General features: G+C 43.2%; 1 protein-coding gene across 1 annotated transcript in view; it reads left to right on the top strand.

The window, feature by feature from the left end:
* The window catches only part of Il1rl2 (interleukin 1 receptor like 2), a 38130-nt gene extending 22335 nt beyond the window's left edge, over positions 1-15795 (top strand). Inside the window, exons 8-10 of the mRNA XM_027386753.2 lie at positions 4706-4849; positions 9716-9877; positions 12375-15795. Of these exons, the coding sequence (XP_027242554.2) occupies positions 4706-4849; positions 9716-9877; positions 12375-12793 (725 nt within the window). The 3' untranslated portion in view covers positions 12794-15795. The remainder of the gene's footprint in view (positions 1-4705; positions 4850-9715; positions 9878-12374) is intronic.
* Positions 15796-17888: the final 2093 nt, after the last annotated feature.

Raw genomic sequence — 17888 nt, 5'->3', positions numbered from 1 at the left:
AACAAAGAAACAAACCATCAGTTAATTAAATGCATCAAGGTAAAGCCCAATGGACAAGTTTCTCTAGAACTAGGCCAATGTGGCTTTGTTAGTATTGAATTCTGATCTTAAGGGATGTCCATCACTTCCCTTAGAGTAGCTACAAGTAGAACATGTCTAAGGCAAGTATACAGTTCTGAATGTACATGCTCTCTCCCTCACTTTCATGACCTGGGCTTAGGCTTACTCTGTCCCTAGTTATGCTAACTGTGAGTGGACATGCAGCACCTTGTCTTGGATTCTTAGGGACCCTCATGGCTGGGTTGGATGGAAGGAACACTGGGCTCTTCTGTGTCTACTAGCTCCTTGTCCTTCACTGGCTTTTCAAGGGGAGTCAGTTTTGATCACCTTCCTGCCACTTGATCTTCTGTATCTGTCATTCTCTCTGGAGGTTCTTGAGGCCCTATCAGCTCTCCTTTTAGTTCTGCATCCTCTTCTCAGGCAACCTTATGTTCTCTGTGGCTTCAACTATTACCCTAAGGCAGATGCAAACACATTCCACATATCCAACTGTGTTCTCTCTTCCTTCATGGCAGCTTTAACCTTTCTCCTGTATACTAGTCTACAGATACAATGGCAAAAAATTAAAAATATATTTAATCTGTTAAACCTTAATTTCTTACCTTTGCTAAATACATCCCCATAATTTGCATATACTTTATACCTGAAGTCTGATGTCATCTTACCTCATGACAATGGCTGACTAACTTGCCTCGTTTTTGTAGTCTTCCGCAGGCCTGCCTGCTACTTCTGCCAGGCTTGTCCATTCTACTAGCTGGCTAGAGGGTGGGGTGCTGCACACCTAGGACTTAATCATTAAAGTTTCTGTGTTTAATTCCTGGCCTTAGCATTGCGCAGCCACATGAGCACCTGGTATCTGAGTTCTCTTGCCTGTGAGTTCAGACTCATGATATCACCTTCCATACTATTGTGGAGAAAAGGTCTTGAGAACAAATTGGAATTTTCTTTCTTTTCTATTGGCAAATATAATACACACAGAAAATGTACATACCACATAACAGTTTCATTGCAAATTAAATACAAGTGAAGCTACCGTATCTTCGTTAGGGACAACAGATAAACATTGTTAGATGGAAAGGCCCCCATGCCCTTTCTGGCTAAAACATATCTTTCCTACTTTGACCTGGACACCTCTTACTTTTAGGAAAGTCATTTCTTTGCTTTGTGTTATTCAGTGATCTTTATAAAAATAGTTTATTTTGCCATTAAGGTCTTTATATTAAGAGTATGAGATGACATTATTTCTTCTGTGACATGATTCTTTTCTTAGGTACCTGGCATATGTTGGTTCATTGACAATGTAGCAAGCAGCTGTTTTTTCATTTTTTCATCTGAATTCTAGAAACCCTATTCTACTCCACGGTCAAGTCACCTTTCATCAATTACATGATAAATATGTGGTTATTTGGACTGTTTCCAGATTAGGACAGTTAACAAGTAAAGACACTCTGGAAGTTCCTGTGTGTGTGTGCCCTGGTTCCCGTGAGGAAGTGTTCCTTATAATATATTTTTGAGAGTAGAATTGCTAAATGAACTTCTGTCATCCGCTTTACTATAAGATATTACATCATTCACATGGTGACTGTGCCAGTTCATACTCACTCCCCACAGAATAGTGTATGAGAGAATCAGAGGAGATAATTTTGCAAAGCAAACATGGAGACTGACATTCAGTGAGGTCTAAGCCATTGGGTTAGTGTCATTTGGTGTTATTATGGCTTGGGCCATTATTATGTGCTATTCGCATGATTGTATCAGTTTTACAAATGATGTCTTTGCCTGAAGAACTTTCTCTGGTCTAGTGTAAGTTATTTCTCCAAGGATGGCTGAAACCCCACTATCCCCTGATTGGATGTTAGTGACACTTGTTTCCCCCTGAACTATAATAGATATCTTGGCTTGGCTTTCTTAGCCTTGGTGATCCACCTCTTCCCAGTAACTTCTCATCTGTATCCGTTGTTTGGCCTGCAGAGTGCAGTTCGAACAGAGCAAAGAAACCCCTTCCCAAGGCCCCCTATTTTGACGGAGTCAATTTTAATAAGCCAGTGACAATATATTTTCTCAGTGGAGGAACAGAAAAGAATCTGAAGACACCCCAGTAGTTTCCAGCAGTAAAAGAGGCTTGCATAGTTAGGTCATAGAATGTGACCCCTGAGAAAAAGGAAAAGCTTGCTCTAGGACATGACATACCTTAGGGAATCCATGACACCTAACATGGTTTCATTTCAATCTAATTTAACATCTATGTTTGACCATTTGGTTACCTAGTCCCAAGATGGTCAATACAGACTCTATTCATATTGACTATCTGGAAGTATTATGCTTGGAAGAATTTTGAGGCCAAGCCCAGGCTCAGAGGGCTAATGTTACCAGCTAAGGAAATAATACCTGTCAGCCATGTGGGAGTAGAAGGAATTATTTATTCAGTTAGTTTGGACCCATATGTAGGAAACTCTTGCTAAACTTCTCTTGGTTTTTCCAAGTGCTCCCTCCACAGCCCACACACAGTGGCTTTTTGGTGGGTTGTGTCTACCTTGTTCTGTTTGCCTCGAGTTCTTAGGAACCTCGCCCTCTTAAATCTAAACTCCTTGGTTTATTTGGTGGCAGCTTCTTCATTTTACTTCTTCTTCTTCTTTTTTTTTTTCTGAAGATACTTCCAGATTTGATTCTTACTTGATTCATCTGAAACAAGCTCATTGGAAAGCTGTCTTATCTGTGAAATCTTTCTTCTCCCTCCCTCCCTCCCTCCCTCCCTCCCTCCCTCCCCTCCCTCCCTCCTCCCTCCTTCCCTCCCTCCCTCCCTCTTTCCCTTCCTTTCTGTGTCTTTTAATCATCTGTCCTCCACTCTCATCTCATCAGAAGGCTGCCGATGGCAGTTATGTGAACTCAAATAACAAATCATTCTCATTTTTTCAGATTTTGTTTTATTTGTATGTATGTTTTGCTTGCATGTATGTATGTGTATCACACATATACTCCCAGTGCCCTTGGCAGTCAGAAAAGGGCATCAGATCTCCTGGAAATGGAATTACAGGAGTTGTGAGTGGCCATGTGGGTACTGAGATTTGAACCCAGGTCCTTCGAAAGAGCAGCCAGTGCTCTTAACCACCGAGCCATCTCTCCAGCCCAGACAAATCACATTCTTAATAAGGGTATCTGCTATATCAGCAGTGAGATTTACATTTATTCCTACTTCATCCAATTTTTACTCATTTGAACTTCTTCATTAATAAGACAATTCCAGCGTCATCATCTTTGAACACATTTACAGAGCAGAGCACGTCAACACAACTCAGTGCAAGGAATGGTGAACTGGAGAGTTTCAGGCCACACTCTGGTTGCCAAGGGTTCTTTAAATCTCATTAAGTCCTGTGGGCTTAGTCATGGGATAGTCACATCATGGTTTGCAATTCTAAGATCTCTGTCATAGACTTTGACTCTTCCAGACTAGATCCTCCCAAAGGGAGAGATGGTTACTCATACAACTGTGATAAGAACTGGCAAAGATAAGCAGAGAGTGGGCAGGAGGGGAGACAAGGTTCTAAAGAAGGGGCAGGAGCAGACGGGGCAACAGTGTGTGGAACAGTCTCCACTGGGGCTTACTCAGTAGACTGATTTAGGATGTGGGTGGTACCTAGTGTGTTTTCTGTCATTGCGCTTGAGTGTGCTGTTATATCTAAAGACATTTGAAAATATACAGGAAGTCTTAGGCCTTGAAATGTTTACTGTGTGTGTGGCCTGGGGAGGATTTGATAAGATCCATCATGAAGATTTGATAAACTGAAAGTGCGTGTTCTGGAAGGTCCAAACAAAGGCGCCTCCTCCGCATCCCTCCGCCCCCCCCCCCCAGCCCTGCCCCAGACCCACCAACACCCTTCTAGGTGTGTTGACAATCTGACTGGGCTAATGAAGGAAGTGGTTGGTGAGGTGGGTTCCCTTATTCTCTTCCCTCATTCCAAGGCACCCCTCCTCTGGCAGCACCCGTTTGGGTTGTGGCAAGGTAGGGTGCTGCATGGTTCCTCTTCTTGGTATTCTGGAGCTGTTCTGGAAGCCTCTGGGACTTCCCTTTTGGAGTAACTGCTTCTTCCCCCAGCTGTCTGCCCACTTGCCTGTTGTTAGAAATTCTCTGCAGTACATAGAGCAGGCAATAGGTACCATGTCAGGAACTCTCAGACATCAGCCCTGACTTCAGGAGCCATGGGAAGGGCTGCATGAGGCCTGTCACACCCCTGATCTTGTGGAGCCAGTATAGCTGGTTTCTGGGCAGAGGACTAATGGCTCCATTTTTACCAGGAGTCCCTCTGCTCAACTCTGACGGTCTGGAGAAGCAGTATGGTAGGATTGTAATCCAGAATCCCCAGGTGTGGTCGGACTGTACCCCAGGAAGGCACCTGAACCCACAGGCTCTGAAACAGTCCCCCTGCAACTGGAGTCCTGTTGCTCCTGCGTCCATATCTAGGGCCTCCTGGTTTTCAAAGAGCTCATTTGTTCCCTAACTCCACAGTCCACATTGAAATTATCCAGGAAACCTTGAGAGGCGTTCAAGCAGGGTCCTCACAGTTCCTACCTGGCTTTGACGGAGAGATCTGTAAGAGTAGAGGATAAAACTAACCTTCAGCCTCTGACTTTTCCCTGTCATTTGTAGCTCCAGACTTCCGGGCTTACCTCATAGGAGGGCTTATGGCTTTCCTGCTTTTGGTTGTATCTATCCTGTGCATCTACAACAGTTTTAAGATTGACATTAAACTTTGGTATAGAAGTGCCTTCTACTCAGCCCAGGCTCCAGATGGTGAGTATGTGTGGCCTTTGGAAAAAATGAACCGTCTCCACATTACTGCCCACTCATCCGTGTCACTCTTTAAATGCCCTCCCCTAAACGAGTCTTTCCCCAGGCTGGAAAATTCAGTGTGCAGAGTCTCTGGAGGACTTCCTGTACTTCAGAGAAATGGTTTGTAGGTGGATTATCAGCCTCCTTTGCCAAATAAGCTAGAAGGCGGGTAGTGGCCAGGAAATAACCACTAGGTGGCAGTGGGTCCTCCTGGTCCTTGATGTGCTGTTGTGTGGGAAAGGGTTCCATTTTCTGGGCCTGCAAAGTAAAGAAATGTCTGCAAGATCCAAGTCTGTCTGTCAAGACATGCATTGCACCCTCAAAGCTCAGCAGGATATACAATAAGAAAGGGGCCATCTCCTCTCTCTGAACCCTGTACTTCATACCTGAAGGAATTTACATCTCTGGGTGAGATTAGAAAGGTATTTTCTTCTTTCTTTCAGCCACAGAAGAGAGGAAGGGAGGGAGGGAGGGAGGGAGGGAGGAGGGAGGGAGGAGAGGAGGGAGGGAGGAATATAGGGAAAGGAAAGAACCTGTCTCTGGCCTTGCTGAAGGAGTCACCAGATGGAGAAGAAAGCACTCAGCAGGAGCCTGAGGCACAGGCCCTCCCTTCATTGCTCCTCTGGAGACTAAAACCTATCTTTCCTTGTTCTGCTCTGTGCCCTTAGTGGTGTCTGTGTCTTGCCACTTTTTTTTTTTTTTTTTTTTTTTGACACAGAAAGGTGTGTTCCAAAGCTGGCAATTCTTTCCATGCTGGTTGTGAGACAATGCAATTTATTATTATTATTATTATTATTATTATTATTATTATTATTATTATCTCAGAATGAATGTGATCTAGTAAGGGCCCAAAAAATACCCCAATTTGCTTTGAGTTCCCCTATTTGCCTATAAATTTAATAAAAAGGTAAAAGCAATTTACACAAGTGACATGCATGGAGATATCCCTAGGCTAGACCTTTTTCTTGAACAGGAGCAGGAGAGTGGTCTAAACACATTCATGAGTGGCAAATCCACAAAAAATGTCATTTATTCTAAGCAGCTGCTCGTGCATAAAAGTCACCACACAATTTTTGGTCTACATGGCTGATAAAACACAGATGCTGTAATTCAAACTGTATTTAACTAAATGTCAGAATTCAAAACCGGTAACCCAGAGCCTGGGGTGTAACTCAGTGGTGATGATGAGATGTGGCGTGGCCATTGCCTGGCCAGCCCAATACAACTTGAGGTGCTCAAAGCCCTATAGATCTTCAGGCTAGGCAAGGTTGGGACAGAAGCCCTCTTGACACTGCCCCCTGTGACTGTCCCCCTTGCCGTCTCTGTGAGGAGAGGGCTAAGCCCCACACCACTTGGTTCTTCTGACACAGATAGGAGTGGCTTGCTACCTCCTGGGTTGATTCAGAGAGCGTGACTTTATTTCATGTGGTCTTTCTGGAAGCTCTAGTCCCTTTGGCCTCTTAGTGTTTGTGCCTCTGACTCACTGTCTCTCCCAGGAGTATGACTACAGCCGTGACTTACGGCTTACATGGTGAAGCTGCCTGCTAGAAAGGTTGAGTTTGACAGAAAGAGATGGAAGGATGACTCACATCAGCAGAACAGGGGAACCCAACAGATGCCACATCAGGACCCCACCTTCCCTGAGAGCAGTACGGCCCAGACTCTGCACAGCCAGGGGGTGGTGGCTTTGGATATTGAAGCTGACAGACAGCCAGGGGGCCTCATGTTTCTCTCTGTTGTTATTTTTTAATTCTGAAGTGTGTGCTTCAATATTGTCATATCTCCTTCTATTTAAACCACCTTGAATTAGAACTTTGAATCGTGGCTCTAAAATGAGCAAGAGATGAGTCTCTGAGGTTGATTCTGAATCCTACTCAGAGCTTGGGATTCTCTTGAGAGTATTTTCTGAAACACATACGGTGTAGAATATATGGATGTGGAAGAGAGAGAAATTTTCCTTGGCAAAGTTTACTGTAACCTAGTTCGATAGGCTTTGTCGAGAGAAAGGTAATTGACCTATGAGTTACAATATGACAGCCGTTCACAAACTGCCTGTTAGGTGTGCCAGTATCTGCAAGACTAGAAAGGTCAGTCAGTGCCAGGTCACTTGAGAACTATGTGTATGTCTGTTCTATTTTGTTCCACCTGGACCAATGGGCAGTGTGCACATGGAATAGATTGCTTAGAACCAACCCAGCAGGTGCACAGGGAAACAAAGGATGGAAAGACAAACTAAGTGACCTGCAGAGTTGAGGAGAGGTCTTGGTCTCTAGAGCTAAATTTGCTTTTGTTCCTAAGGCCCCATCAATTAATTCTGGCTTTTTCCCACAAATGTTCCTGTGGTTCTCAAAAGAGCTCAGATCATTCTGGGGCCCGTTTCCAACGACGGCTTCCTGCAGAGAGTCTCCATTTACAGTAGCTGGCACCATGTAAGAAATCTGGCCTTGAGTATTCCTGAAGTAAATATGATCACGTGTTTTAGTGCTTCTATGGATGCTTGGGGTGGATGCATTGGTCCTCAGGCTACTCAGTAAAGGACCTTACATAGAGTATCTTTTAAAATTCAAGTTTCATCTATCAACTTGGCTTGATTTTGCCACTGCTCTGAGCTTGCCAGACATAAAACTAGGCAACGTCAAACTGAGAGAAAGAAGAAAACTGAAGAAATGTTAGACACTTTTTCACAACAATCAACCTATAAAGATGATCTTGTTTGGGCTTTAGAAACAGCCACAGAGGCGTGTGCAGATGCTTTTATTTGAAGGAATGGCAAAATAGCCTCAGAAAACAGAAGAGTTGGCCAGGATAGGAGTCATTGCCACCTCGACTTCCAAGAGAGGCAGGTATTGGGAACAGCAACCAGTACAGCAGAGTCTCCTTAGAATAGCCACTGGAAATTCTAGAAATTCTGGAAAGTAACCAACATATCACCTGCTGCTCTCTATCAGTGTTTTCCCTGAGCTGCTATTTGTGTAATTATGGCTGGGAAACAAGTCATGTTGGAACCTCACTGTGCACAACAGCCATCCATTATGCTTGTGTGCATTGTGGGCTTGGCAGATGATCACAGTGGGGTGTCTGAGGTCTCAGCTGGGTGGCTGGCAATCACCTTTTCCTTGGTGCCTTTCCACAAGAGCATCTCTTGTCAGTGCCTCTTGGTGGCTAAGGTAGGCTTCCTGGAAGTAGAATGCTGGCTTTCTGGAGATAGGCCAAACGCTTGTTTTCTTGTGTTTCCTGGATCCGAGGTTTTTTTGTTTGTGTGTGTATGCGTGTGTCAGGTCCATTGCACACAGCTTTGGAAAACTACCCAGTTCTAAAGGAATTACATGCTACTTCTTTGTGGGAGACAGCATATTTCTGAAAACAAAACAAAACAGAACAAAACAAAACAAAACAAAACATGATCAGCCAGAAGTGTTTCTCTCCTTGTAGAATACACTCTGATGGAGCTGGATAGGTCGAGGCATGGAAAAATCTGTCCTGGGTTTTCTGATTCAGAGTTCTGTTTGGCTACATCAGAGGAAATGGGTAACTTGGGCTTAGAAAATTATGTACACCTTTGAGAAGTCACGAAGCCCTGTTGGTCTCAGCTTCCTTCTCAGGATGGTAGGATTCAAGTGTATCTCTCATAGTCAGGAAGTACCTGGTGTTACTGTCTGATCTTGTTCTTCAAACATCAGAGGACTCAGGGCTGGAGAGATGGCTCAGTGACTAAGAGCAGTGGCCTCTCTTCCAGAAGACTCTGGTTTGATTCCCTGAACCCACACTTCAGGGTACAACTGTTGATAATCTTCAATTCCAGGGGTCTGCTGCCCTCTTCTGGTATCCTCAGGCACTGCATGTACTGGTACACAAACAAGCCAAATGCCTGAAAGAAAATAATGCTGAATTTTAAAAGTCGGGACAGCTGGAACAAAAAGGCAGATGTGGATTGTAAATGTTTCTTTGGAAGTGGTGAAAGCCCAGGGCATGTGGAAGACAAGTCTGTAAATAATACTTTTGACCCAGATCTTGGTCTGAGGCTTGGTGATGCAGCTAGCTCAGTGGTCAAGCACACTCTCCACCCTGGGTTTGGTCTCCAGCATGGAAAGAAAACAAGCTTAGAAAAAAAGACGTAAAAATTGGGGGCTTGCTTTGTTTTGAGTTTTCAAAACACTTGAGACTTTGTGCCATTGATCCCTCTCCATCTGTTCCGAGGATAGCGAGTTGGCAACCGAGGAGGACTTGTGTTCTCAGATGCCTTGTTTCAAAAGAGAACTGGGATTCTGTCAAAACAGAAAACATCTGGCAAATGTAGTTCCTTTTGTTTGCTATTTAAGTCAAGCCAATGGCAGGAGAATGAGAAACCACGAGAGGAAAGTTGCCAGAGGCTGTGCCTGGGCTTGGTAGTTCTAAATTTGGGTACCAATCTGGGAACTGCATTTTCTACAGAGGATGCTCCCAGCTGTGCATGGAGCACCCAGCAATGACAAATTTTCCAGTGTGTTAGATCAGGAGGGACTCAACCCGTTTTTGTTTGGCATGGTTTGTACAGGTCTCCATCGCCCAAATCTGCAATTAATGAGTCCCAGAACCACCACAGGCAGTGGGAGACTCGGGAAGCAATTAGGAACTGCAGAAATGGTAGCACCTGTTTGGTTTAGATTTTATTCCCCGGTAGTGAGAGTCATGCAATATGGTAACATGGAATGCCAAGCCAGCCAGTGGGGCACATGGAGGTCACTGAAGCCAGAGTGAAGTGCATTACAGTAGTGACCCAAGATTCACTTTGTTTACTTGAGGGGTCTGATAGAGTCATTTTGTGAGCTCGTCTCTTTTCCCTCTCAGATGAGAAGATGTACGATGCCTATGTCTTATACCCAAAGTGCCCAAGAGAAAGCCAAGGCCATGATATGGACACGATGGTGTTGAAGATCCTGCCTGAGGTGCTGGAGAAGCAGTGTGGATACAAATTGTTTATATTTGGCAGGGATGAATTCCCTGGACAAGGTATGTTTTAATGGAGGCATTAGACAACAAATGAAAAAAAAAAAAAAGAGGGCCACACCTGTAATCCCAGCACTGGGGAGGCTGAGGCAGGATGAATAGGAATACAGGGCCAATTGAGGTTATATGTAGAGACCCTATCTCAAACAACAACAAAAAAGGAAACCTCTCCTCTCCTTCCCTCTCTCACCCTCTCCTCTCCCTAAGTCTCTTTTATGTTACAAATGTCCTGCAACACATGGGGCTTTCAAAAGTCTATGCACAGAGCCTCCTAGTCCCACTGCCCCCTATATTCATGTTAGGCCTTTGCTCCATTAGGCTTACTTCTACAACACAATGGTAGGGAATCGTGGTTCATTAATATGAGTCTCTTCAGCCTAGGGATACAGTTAACTCAGTCATGGGAACAAGCAGCAGTCTCGGTCAAAACTGAAAAAAATTGGAAATAGTCAAGTGATCATTCACTTTACTGTCACTGAGAACAACTATGGTCTAGTTTCTCATTAGTTTGAATCTGCAAATACCATGATGTTCAAAGTTGATTTTTGTATCAGGCTTTTTCTTTTGGGCCACCAACCAGCTCCCAAATCATGATACAGAGACTTCTTAATAGTTATGAATGCTCGGTTTTATCTTATGCTTGACATTAGCTCTTACAACTTAACCTGTTTCTCTTCATCTACATTTTGCCTTGGGGCTTTTTACCTTTCTTTCTTACCTTCTGTAGGTCTTACTTTCCTGCTGTCTCCATGTCTGGCTGGCAGCTGCCTGGCTTCTGGCCCCAGATGTGACCTCTTTCTCCATCAATTTCTTCTACTTTTCTTCACTCTCTTGTTTATTTTTCTTGCCCTCTAGCCCCTCCTATCTTTCTTTTGCCTAGCTATTGGTCGTTCAGCTTTGTATCAGACCAATCAGGTGCCTTAGGCAGGCAAGGTGAAACAAATGATATACATCTTTACATAATTAAGCAAATACAACAGAAACAGATGTAGCACCTCTTTACATCATTAACAAAGGCAGCAGAAACAAATGTTACACACCTTAACACAGTTAAAGTAACATTCTACAGCATAAACAATGGAACACATCTTTACATGGTTAAAATAACACTCGACAGCAGATTTTTATAAAGGATAATTTATACCATCTCTTCTCCTGTGTAAGAGACTTTTCTATTGCTTTGCTAAAATACCCCACCAAAGGCGAGTTAGAGGGTAAAAGGGTTTACAGTTGCTCATGGTGAGGAGGGCATGACAGCGGGAGTGAGAGGCCAGCCTGGCAGTCGGGGAGCCGACTGATCATATTTCATACTTGCATAGGAAACAGAGACAGAAAGAAAAAGAGGTGGGGCCAGGCTAAAGCCTCAAAGCCCACCCCCAATAACTAATTTCCTCCATGAAAGGTCCACATCCTGAAGTTTCCATTATTATCCCAAACAATGCAGCTTTCAAATGGAAGAGTTCATCAGAGACATTTCATACTAAAACGACAGCATCCTCTGTCTAAATAAGATGGATAGGGTTTTTTGTTTGTTTGTTTGTTTGTTTACTTCTGTTTCCTAGGTGTGTCCTAGGCATGTGGTTTAGGGCAGTTCATGAACACCAGGGTTTTTATGGGAAAAAAAAAAAAACGGATGAGAAGGCCTCCCTGGCTTATCTGAGAGACTGGCCTGGGTAAATGCCACCACAGGGCCCATCCTACACAAAAATCCCCTCCTTATCCTCTTTGCTCTCTGTCTTGGAAGGCCACACAGCAAAGAAATGAATACTGAAATAAGCACCCCTTTCTTCTCACTTGGAAAAACATTTTTTAATGTTATTTAAAGAATATGTATTGGCTATTTCTAGATACTGGGCAATTTATACAGTAGAAATACAAAAATGAGCAAACTGAAAAAGAACCTGTCCTTAGAGAGGACACTGTCTTAATACACCTCACAGGAGTCAACCACAGGGCAAACAGACTGTGTAGAGTTAATATTCGGTGGATCCCCCCCACTTCCCAAGAAACCATCATGGTGTGCTATTTGCCTTCAAAATTAATTATATTAACTCTGATCATTTAACCAACTATAAAGAACACAAGGGTTCCCTGCTCTTTAAAAATCAGTTTTAAGGGCTTAAGAGATGGCTCAGCCATTAAAGGCTAGGCTCACAACCAAAAGTATAAAATCAGTTTTAAAGCATGCTTATTATATAGTATACATGCTACTGTAGGAATACAGCACAAGATAGTCTTGGGGAAAGTGACATAACAATAGATAACAGAGCATAATGTAACCACCAAACGAAGGAAACGAGAGGAGACTGATGACTACAGAGGATTGGAGCATAAACCCTGCACAGAACAGTTGGTAATGAACGTTAACCCACCTGTGCCTCAGTCTTGTCTGCTTAAAAGTCCCTTTCCTTTCCCTGTGCCCATTTCCCCTATTTCTGGTAGCGTTAACAGCCTTGCTGTCCTCATGCTTGGTCTTCTGAATCTTCCTTCTCTCTTCCAGCGGTGGCCAACGTCATTGATGAAAACATTAAACTGTGTAGAAGACTGATTGTCCTTGTGGCACCAGAATCACCCAGCTTTGGCTTTCTCAAGCACATGTCAGAAGATCAGATCGCTGTCTACAATGCCCTCATCCAGGATGGCATGAAGGTCATTCTGATTGAACTGGAGAAAGTCAAGGACTATAGTGGCATGCCCGAGTCCATTCAGTACATCCGCCAGAAGCATGGGGCCATCCAGTGGGATGGGGACTTTACAGAGAAGTCGCAGTGTGCCAAGACCAAGTTCTGGAAGAAAGTAAGATACCATATGCCACCTAGAAGGTATCCGCCATCTTCCCCGGTCCAGCTGCTGAGGCACACACCCTGCAACTGCACATCAGGCAAATGGGATGCTGCCATAGGGCTCATAACTCCCTGACACAGAATGGTTGGTGTGTGGTGGCTCACAGCTGCATCGTCTTTGGTTTGTCTACCCCTGCAGCTTGTTGCTCTTTTATGCTGGGTGACCTTGTTTTTGTCCTTGTTGTTTTTGGTTTTGTTTTGGATGCTTTTAATGAGACTAGGTTCTTTAGTACCTCTGTTTGCTTCACGACTCCTGAATACCTATATGCTCTCCTGAGCATGGGGTACCTATGACACCGGGCCTCCATGCCAGTGGAATACAGTATATGGTCAAGATGACAGACCAGGGGCAAGGATGCTTGGTCTATGTCTGGGATGGGAGTCTTGGCAGTCTGAGGATGCCAAGTGGAGAGCCTTGGGGAAGGCCAGCAAGGCCAGTAGCATGATTTTTGTGCTTGTACAGTGTCTACCAGGCTTTGTTCCCCAGGCAGTTTAGATAGTATCTGAATTTCCTTCACATTTCCATTGCAGTTAGATAACTAACTATAGCTAGCTCAATGCCCCTGGAAGCCACTTAGCTGTCACCCGGACCAACGGACTCCAGTTTTGAAAGATAATCTGTCAAACAGATTAAGAAATTTTCTACTTTTTAAAGATGCCTTGTCTGCCAGACTTCTGAGGAACATTTGAGAGATACAAATTACAGCTCTGAGGTGATGCCATTCTAACCCCAGTAAATCTATGAGAGATTTGGTTAGCGAGTGCATCCTTCTTACAGGGCAATTTATGACTGTCTAGTTCACCCAGTGTTTTAATGCTAACCAGAGCTGTCAACCACTATTACTATTTCCTAAGGCCCAACCTGGAAAACAAAATCAGCTCCAATCCAACCCTGTCAAGTTATGGTGAACAGGCCAGGTGTTGGTGGCGCAAGCTTTTAATCCCAACACTGGGGAGGCAGAGGCAGGTGGATATCTGTGAGTTTGAGACCAGCCTGGTCTACAAAAGCTAGTTTCAGGACAGCCTCCAAAGCCACAGAGAAACTCTGTCTTGAAAAACCAAAAAAAAAATAAAAAAAAATAAAAAAAAATAAAAAAGTTATGGTTAACACATGTGTGACTGCTTAGAGAAGCATGAACACAAGTCTACTTACCCCAGATAGGGGCACTGGACACAAACCAAGAAAACAATTCCATATAGGTCAAGATTAATGAACCAGTGATTCTTGGAGTTTCTTGAAGAAATATGGGTGAGGAGTTAGTTACAAGAGCATGGGTGTCTCTAAGACAAATCCACCATGGAAAAGCCCACCAAGCATGGTGACAGCTTAAAGACAGCTGGATCCCTAGAGCCCGTGAAGCATCCCAGCACAGCCACTGTCTCCTCTCCTAGCAGCTGTTTCTGCTTCTACAGCCACAGAGCAGGGTCTCGTGACTCTTTTTCTGGGATTCCTGAGGACTGAGGAACCTACCCAGAAAGGAAGTTTCAGAAGCTTGGAGGAGATAACTGCATAACTCCTTATGGGGAGGTAGTGGGAGAGGCAGCTAGGCCATAGGCAAGAAGGGGGCGCCTGGGAGGAGAGGTAACAAGAAGGAGAGCTAGGAGAGTGGAAAGCCTCCTGGGGAGTCCATCTCTCTCCTGGCAGGCTGGCATCGCATCGTGGCATTCATATCATGACTTGACACTGGACCTCACTTGAATATGTTTTGTTAAAAATTAATTTTGGTAAGATATGTGAACAACACATTTACCACTAGTCATTTTCTTTTTATTTTTAAAACAATCTTATTTTACATACTAACCCCAGTTCCCTCTCCATCTCTCTCTCCCCATCACTAGTCATTTTTAAGTTGAGTTGTTACTCAAAGCCATTAAGTGTATTCATGTTGATAAGACCACTGTCACCATCCTCCTCCGAAACCTTTTCATCACAGCAAACTGAAACTCTGTTCTCAGTGAATAACTTCTCCCTACTTCTCCTAGCCCCTGGAAATCACCATTTCATCTCCCATCCCTGTGAATCTGACTATTCTAGGAACTTCAAATAACAGACATCATTTGGTATTTCTCATTTTATGACTGGCTTCTTCTGTATATTACAGTGTCCTCAAGGTTCATCGGTGAGATCCACTTTTTGTTTCATTATTATTGTTAGTCTGTCTTTCTCGTATTTTTCCTCTTTACATTCCCAACCCCTTCTTCAAAGGTGCACTGCGAGGAGCATAGATGTTTCCAAATGCCCTCAGAGTGATGAGCTCACCGAGGCTTGTAGTATTCTGCTTTTTCACATGCTTGTAATATTCTGCTTTTTCAGCTTCTCTTTGCACCATGGGGATCATAACTCCCTAAAGAGGAATGCTAGCTCAAGGTATTTGTTGCTTCCAAAAGATGTCGCTGACTGGACCTTCATTCAGTCTCTGTCACTTTCCATGGGTCTTTGCTTCGACTGCATCTCTGGTAATTTCCAGCAATACTGGAGGACCTAGGGACCGGGCTGACTAATGGGACTCAGGCTTTCTTGGGTGGAGCCCAGGATGCAGTGCCTGTCCACTGGATCCCAGACACACAGCAGGTGGTCCCTCTATGCACAGGTGGTAACAGATCTGCCTGTATGATTTCCAGGCAGTACAAGCTTGACATTTTCAGGTGAATCATCACCAACTGGTCTGTTAGTGAGGACTTGGGGGACATCTCTCCCCATTTAGATTTGGACTCTCACTTCCCGAGTTACTTCCCTCTGAAAGAATCAGGGAGACAGTGGCTGAGGCTGTGTCAGGAGTGGAGAGACATTGCCCTGTGCCTTCTTTATGAGGTTCCTTGACACTGCCTTGCCCACAAATTTTAGGAAAGGTATTTGTTCATTACATTATTCTGATTATGTTTGTGGGGACATTAGGTGAGGCTTTATATCAGTAAAGAAAGTACAGTCAACTCATCCGAAGAAAGTATTTTCGGAAAATTCCTGATTTTTTAACTTGACTTTTCTTTTTCAATCAGAAGAAAGCTTTCACCTCAACAATGTGCCTTAATTTTCCCTTTGCTTGAAATTAAAAATAAATTGTATTATGAGTGCTGAAATGTGAGTGTGTTATATCAGCACAATGATATTATTACTAAGGAATTATTTTAATAAACCACAAAAACCCCTTTGCTCAAAGGAATTACCACCTCACATGTTTGAACAACTGGCATGTGCTCTGGAGTCGAATGCATTCTTGCAGGCCATTGCTTTGATGCAGGATTTGTGAAAACACAGACCCATATTTTAAAGATGGACAAGGTTCTTTCTATAGCAGGGAGCCCCACTTTCTGTGACAGTGACTCTCCTTTGGTGATTTGATAAAAACCATGGTGACTTTTGAGAACAACCTACATGTGCACACCATCTTGACTGTACTGATAGAAGGGTGATGATCCTCATACAGCCTTTCAGTGATATTTGTAAAAGGCCCATAGGGTCCACACCACAAGCTGTCTTTTATTATTGCATTTATAAAACAGGTAATGGCACAATTTTTATAGGATTCTGGATGATAGGCCAGTGATCAGGAAATGAGTCATCAGAGTCTTCCTAAGAATTATTTGGAAAAGAGCAGCCTTGAAGTTTAGTCATGTTTGATAAATCATCTAGCCTAGAGCTCCCCAACTAGTGTGTCACAAATGAATTTCAAGTCTACTGGGGTACAGCATCCCCCATTATCTGCAGAGGAGTTGGCTCAAGAATTCCAGTAGGTGACTCAAACTGGATAGTGTTGAACTCAGTATATGCCACATTTTCATATATATATATATATATATATATATATATATAATATATATGCTTAATATATATGCTTCAATATATGCTTAATATATAAATATATATATTTAATATATACTTTAGAAACAGATAACCAACAGTGAGAACAAAACCAAACATTTCTAGCAATGTATACTCCTACATGTGAGTGTGGACTCTATCTTTTTCTCCAAACAGTTTATCATTCTGAAGGTACTTGTCAATCTGTGCTGCTCTGATGATTCCATACCTCAGTTCACTGAGTAGCTAAAACCTCAGAACTCTTCTGCTTGCTTGATCTTGGTTCTGGAGAGGAGGAACTTACAGAGTTTTGAAGGGCAGTTCTGACAATTTCCCCTTAGGACTAAGCTACCGCCAGAGTTTCTGTAGCAGGGCTTCAGAGGCATTCTTGTGGGGGTAGTGGCAGCAAAGAAAAGCTCAAAGTAGCATTTGTAGAGTGATCTACTCTCATTGATGATTCTCTCTTCTTGGTTTCAGTTACTGCATTTTTAAACAATCAAATGGAAAAATCCAGAAGTAAAGGGTTACTAAGTTGTTAAACTTCATGCCATTCTTAGTATGGTAATGGAAACTTGCCATGCTCTACCAAGGGCAGGAACCATCTCTCTGTTTAAAGTATCCTCACTGTATATGTCACCCACCAGTTAGTTAGACACTCAATAGGTTGAGTTCTTGTGATGGCTTCACTTAGTGATGGCTCCAAAAGGCAGGCATAGTCATGCAGCTAATTCAAGATCTTCCATTAAACATCATCTCATCAGCCGAAGATGGAACAGAGAAGTCAGGTGAAAACTCAGGAGAGACCATGTTCACATGACTTTGGTTGTAGTATATTTTGCAATATATAAATTGTTCTATAAATTGACAGTATAAATTGACTGTCAGGTATTGTTATTAATCTCTTACTGTATCAAAATTTTAATTTAAGCTGAATCATAGGTATGTTTATATAGGAAAGTGTGTATGTCTATATTTATATGTTTACACATACATGTATGGATGCATTTAGTTTGGTGTTGTTCTCAGTTCCATACACCCACTGGAGACTAGGATGAATCTCTTGTGGATAAGGATACTTATAGTCCTACACCTAGAATAGAGAGACCGTCAGTTACACATCAAAAGCTATGCTGAATCCTAGAGCTAGTGCTGGTTGGAGAGGCCTGGGAATTCTTCCCATTCAAGCTACTCCATCACTCGTTTGTGCCTATAAGGCAGTTATTAGAACACACCATTCTGCTGTTCAGTGCATATTCTTTTTGTTTGTTTGTTTTGTTTTGTTTTGTTTTGTTATTTCGGGTTTTCAGGACAGAGTTTCTCTGTGTAGCTTTGGAGCCTCTCCTGGCACTCGCTCTGTAGGCCAGGCTGACCT

Source organism: Cricetulus griseus, assembly GCF_003668045.3.
Source record: "Cricetulus griseus strain 17A/GY chromosome 1 unlocalized genomic scaffold, alternate assembly CriGri-PICRH-1.0 chr1_1, whole genome shotgun sequence".
NCBI lineage: Eukaryota > Metazoa > Chordata > Mammalia > Rodentia > Cricetidae > Cricetulus > Cricetulus griseus.
This window is presented reverse-complemented; position numbering and strand designations above follow the sequence as displayed.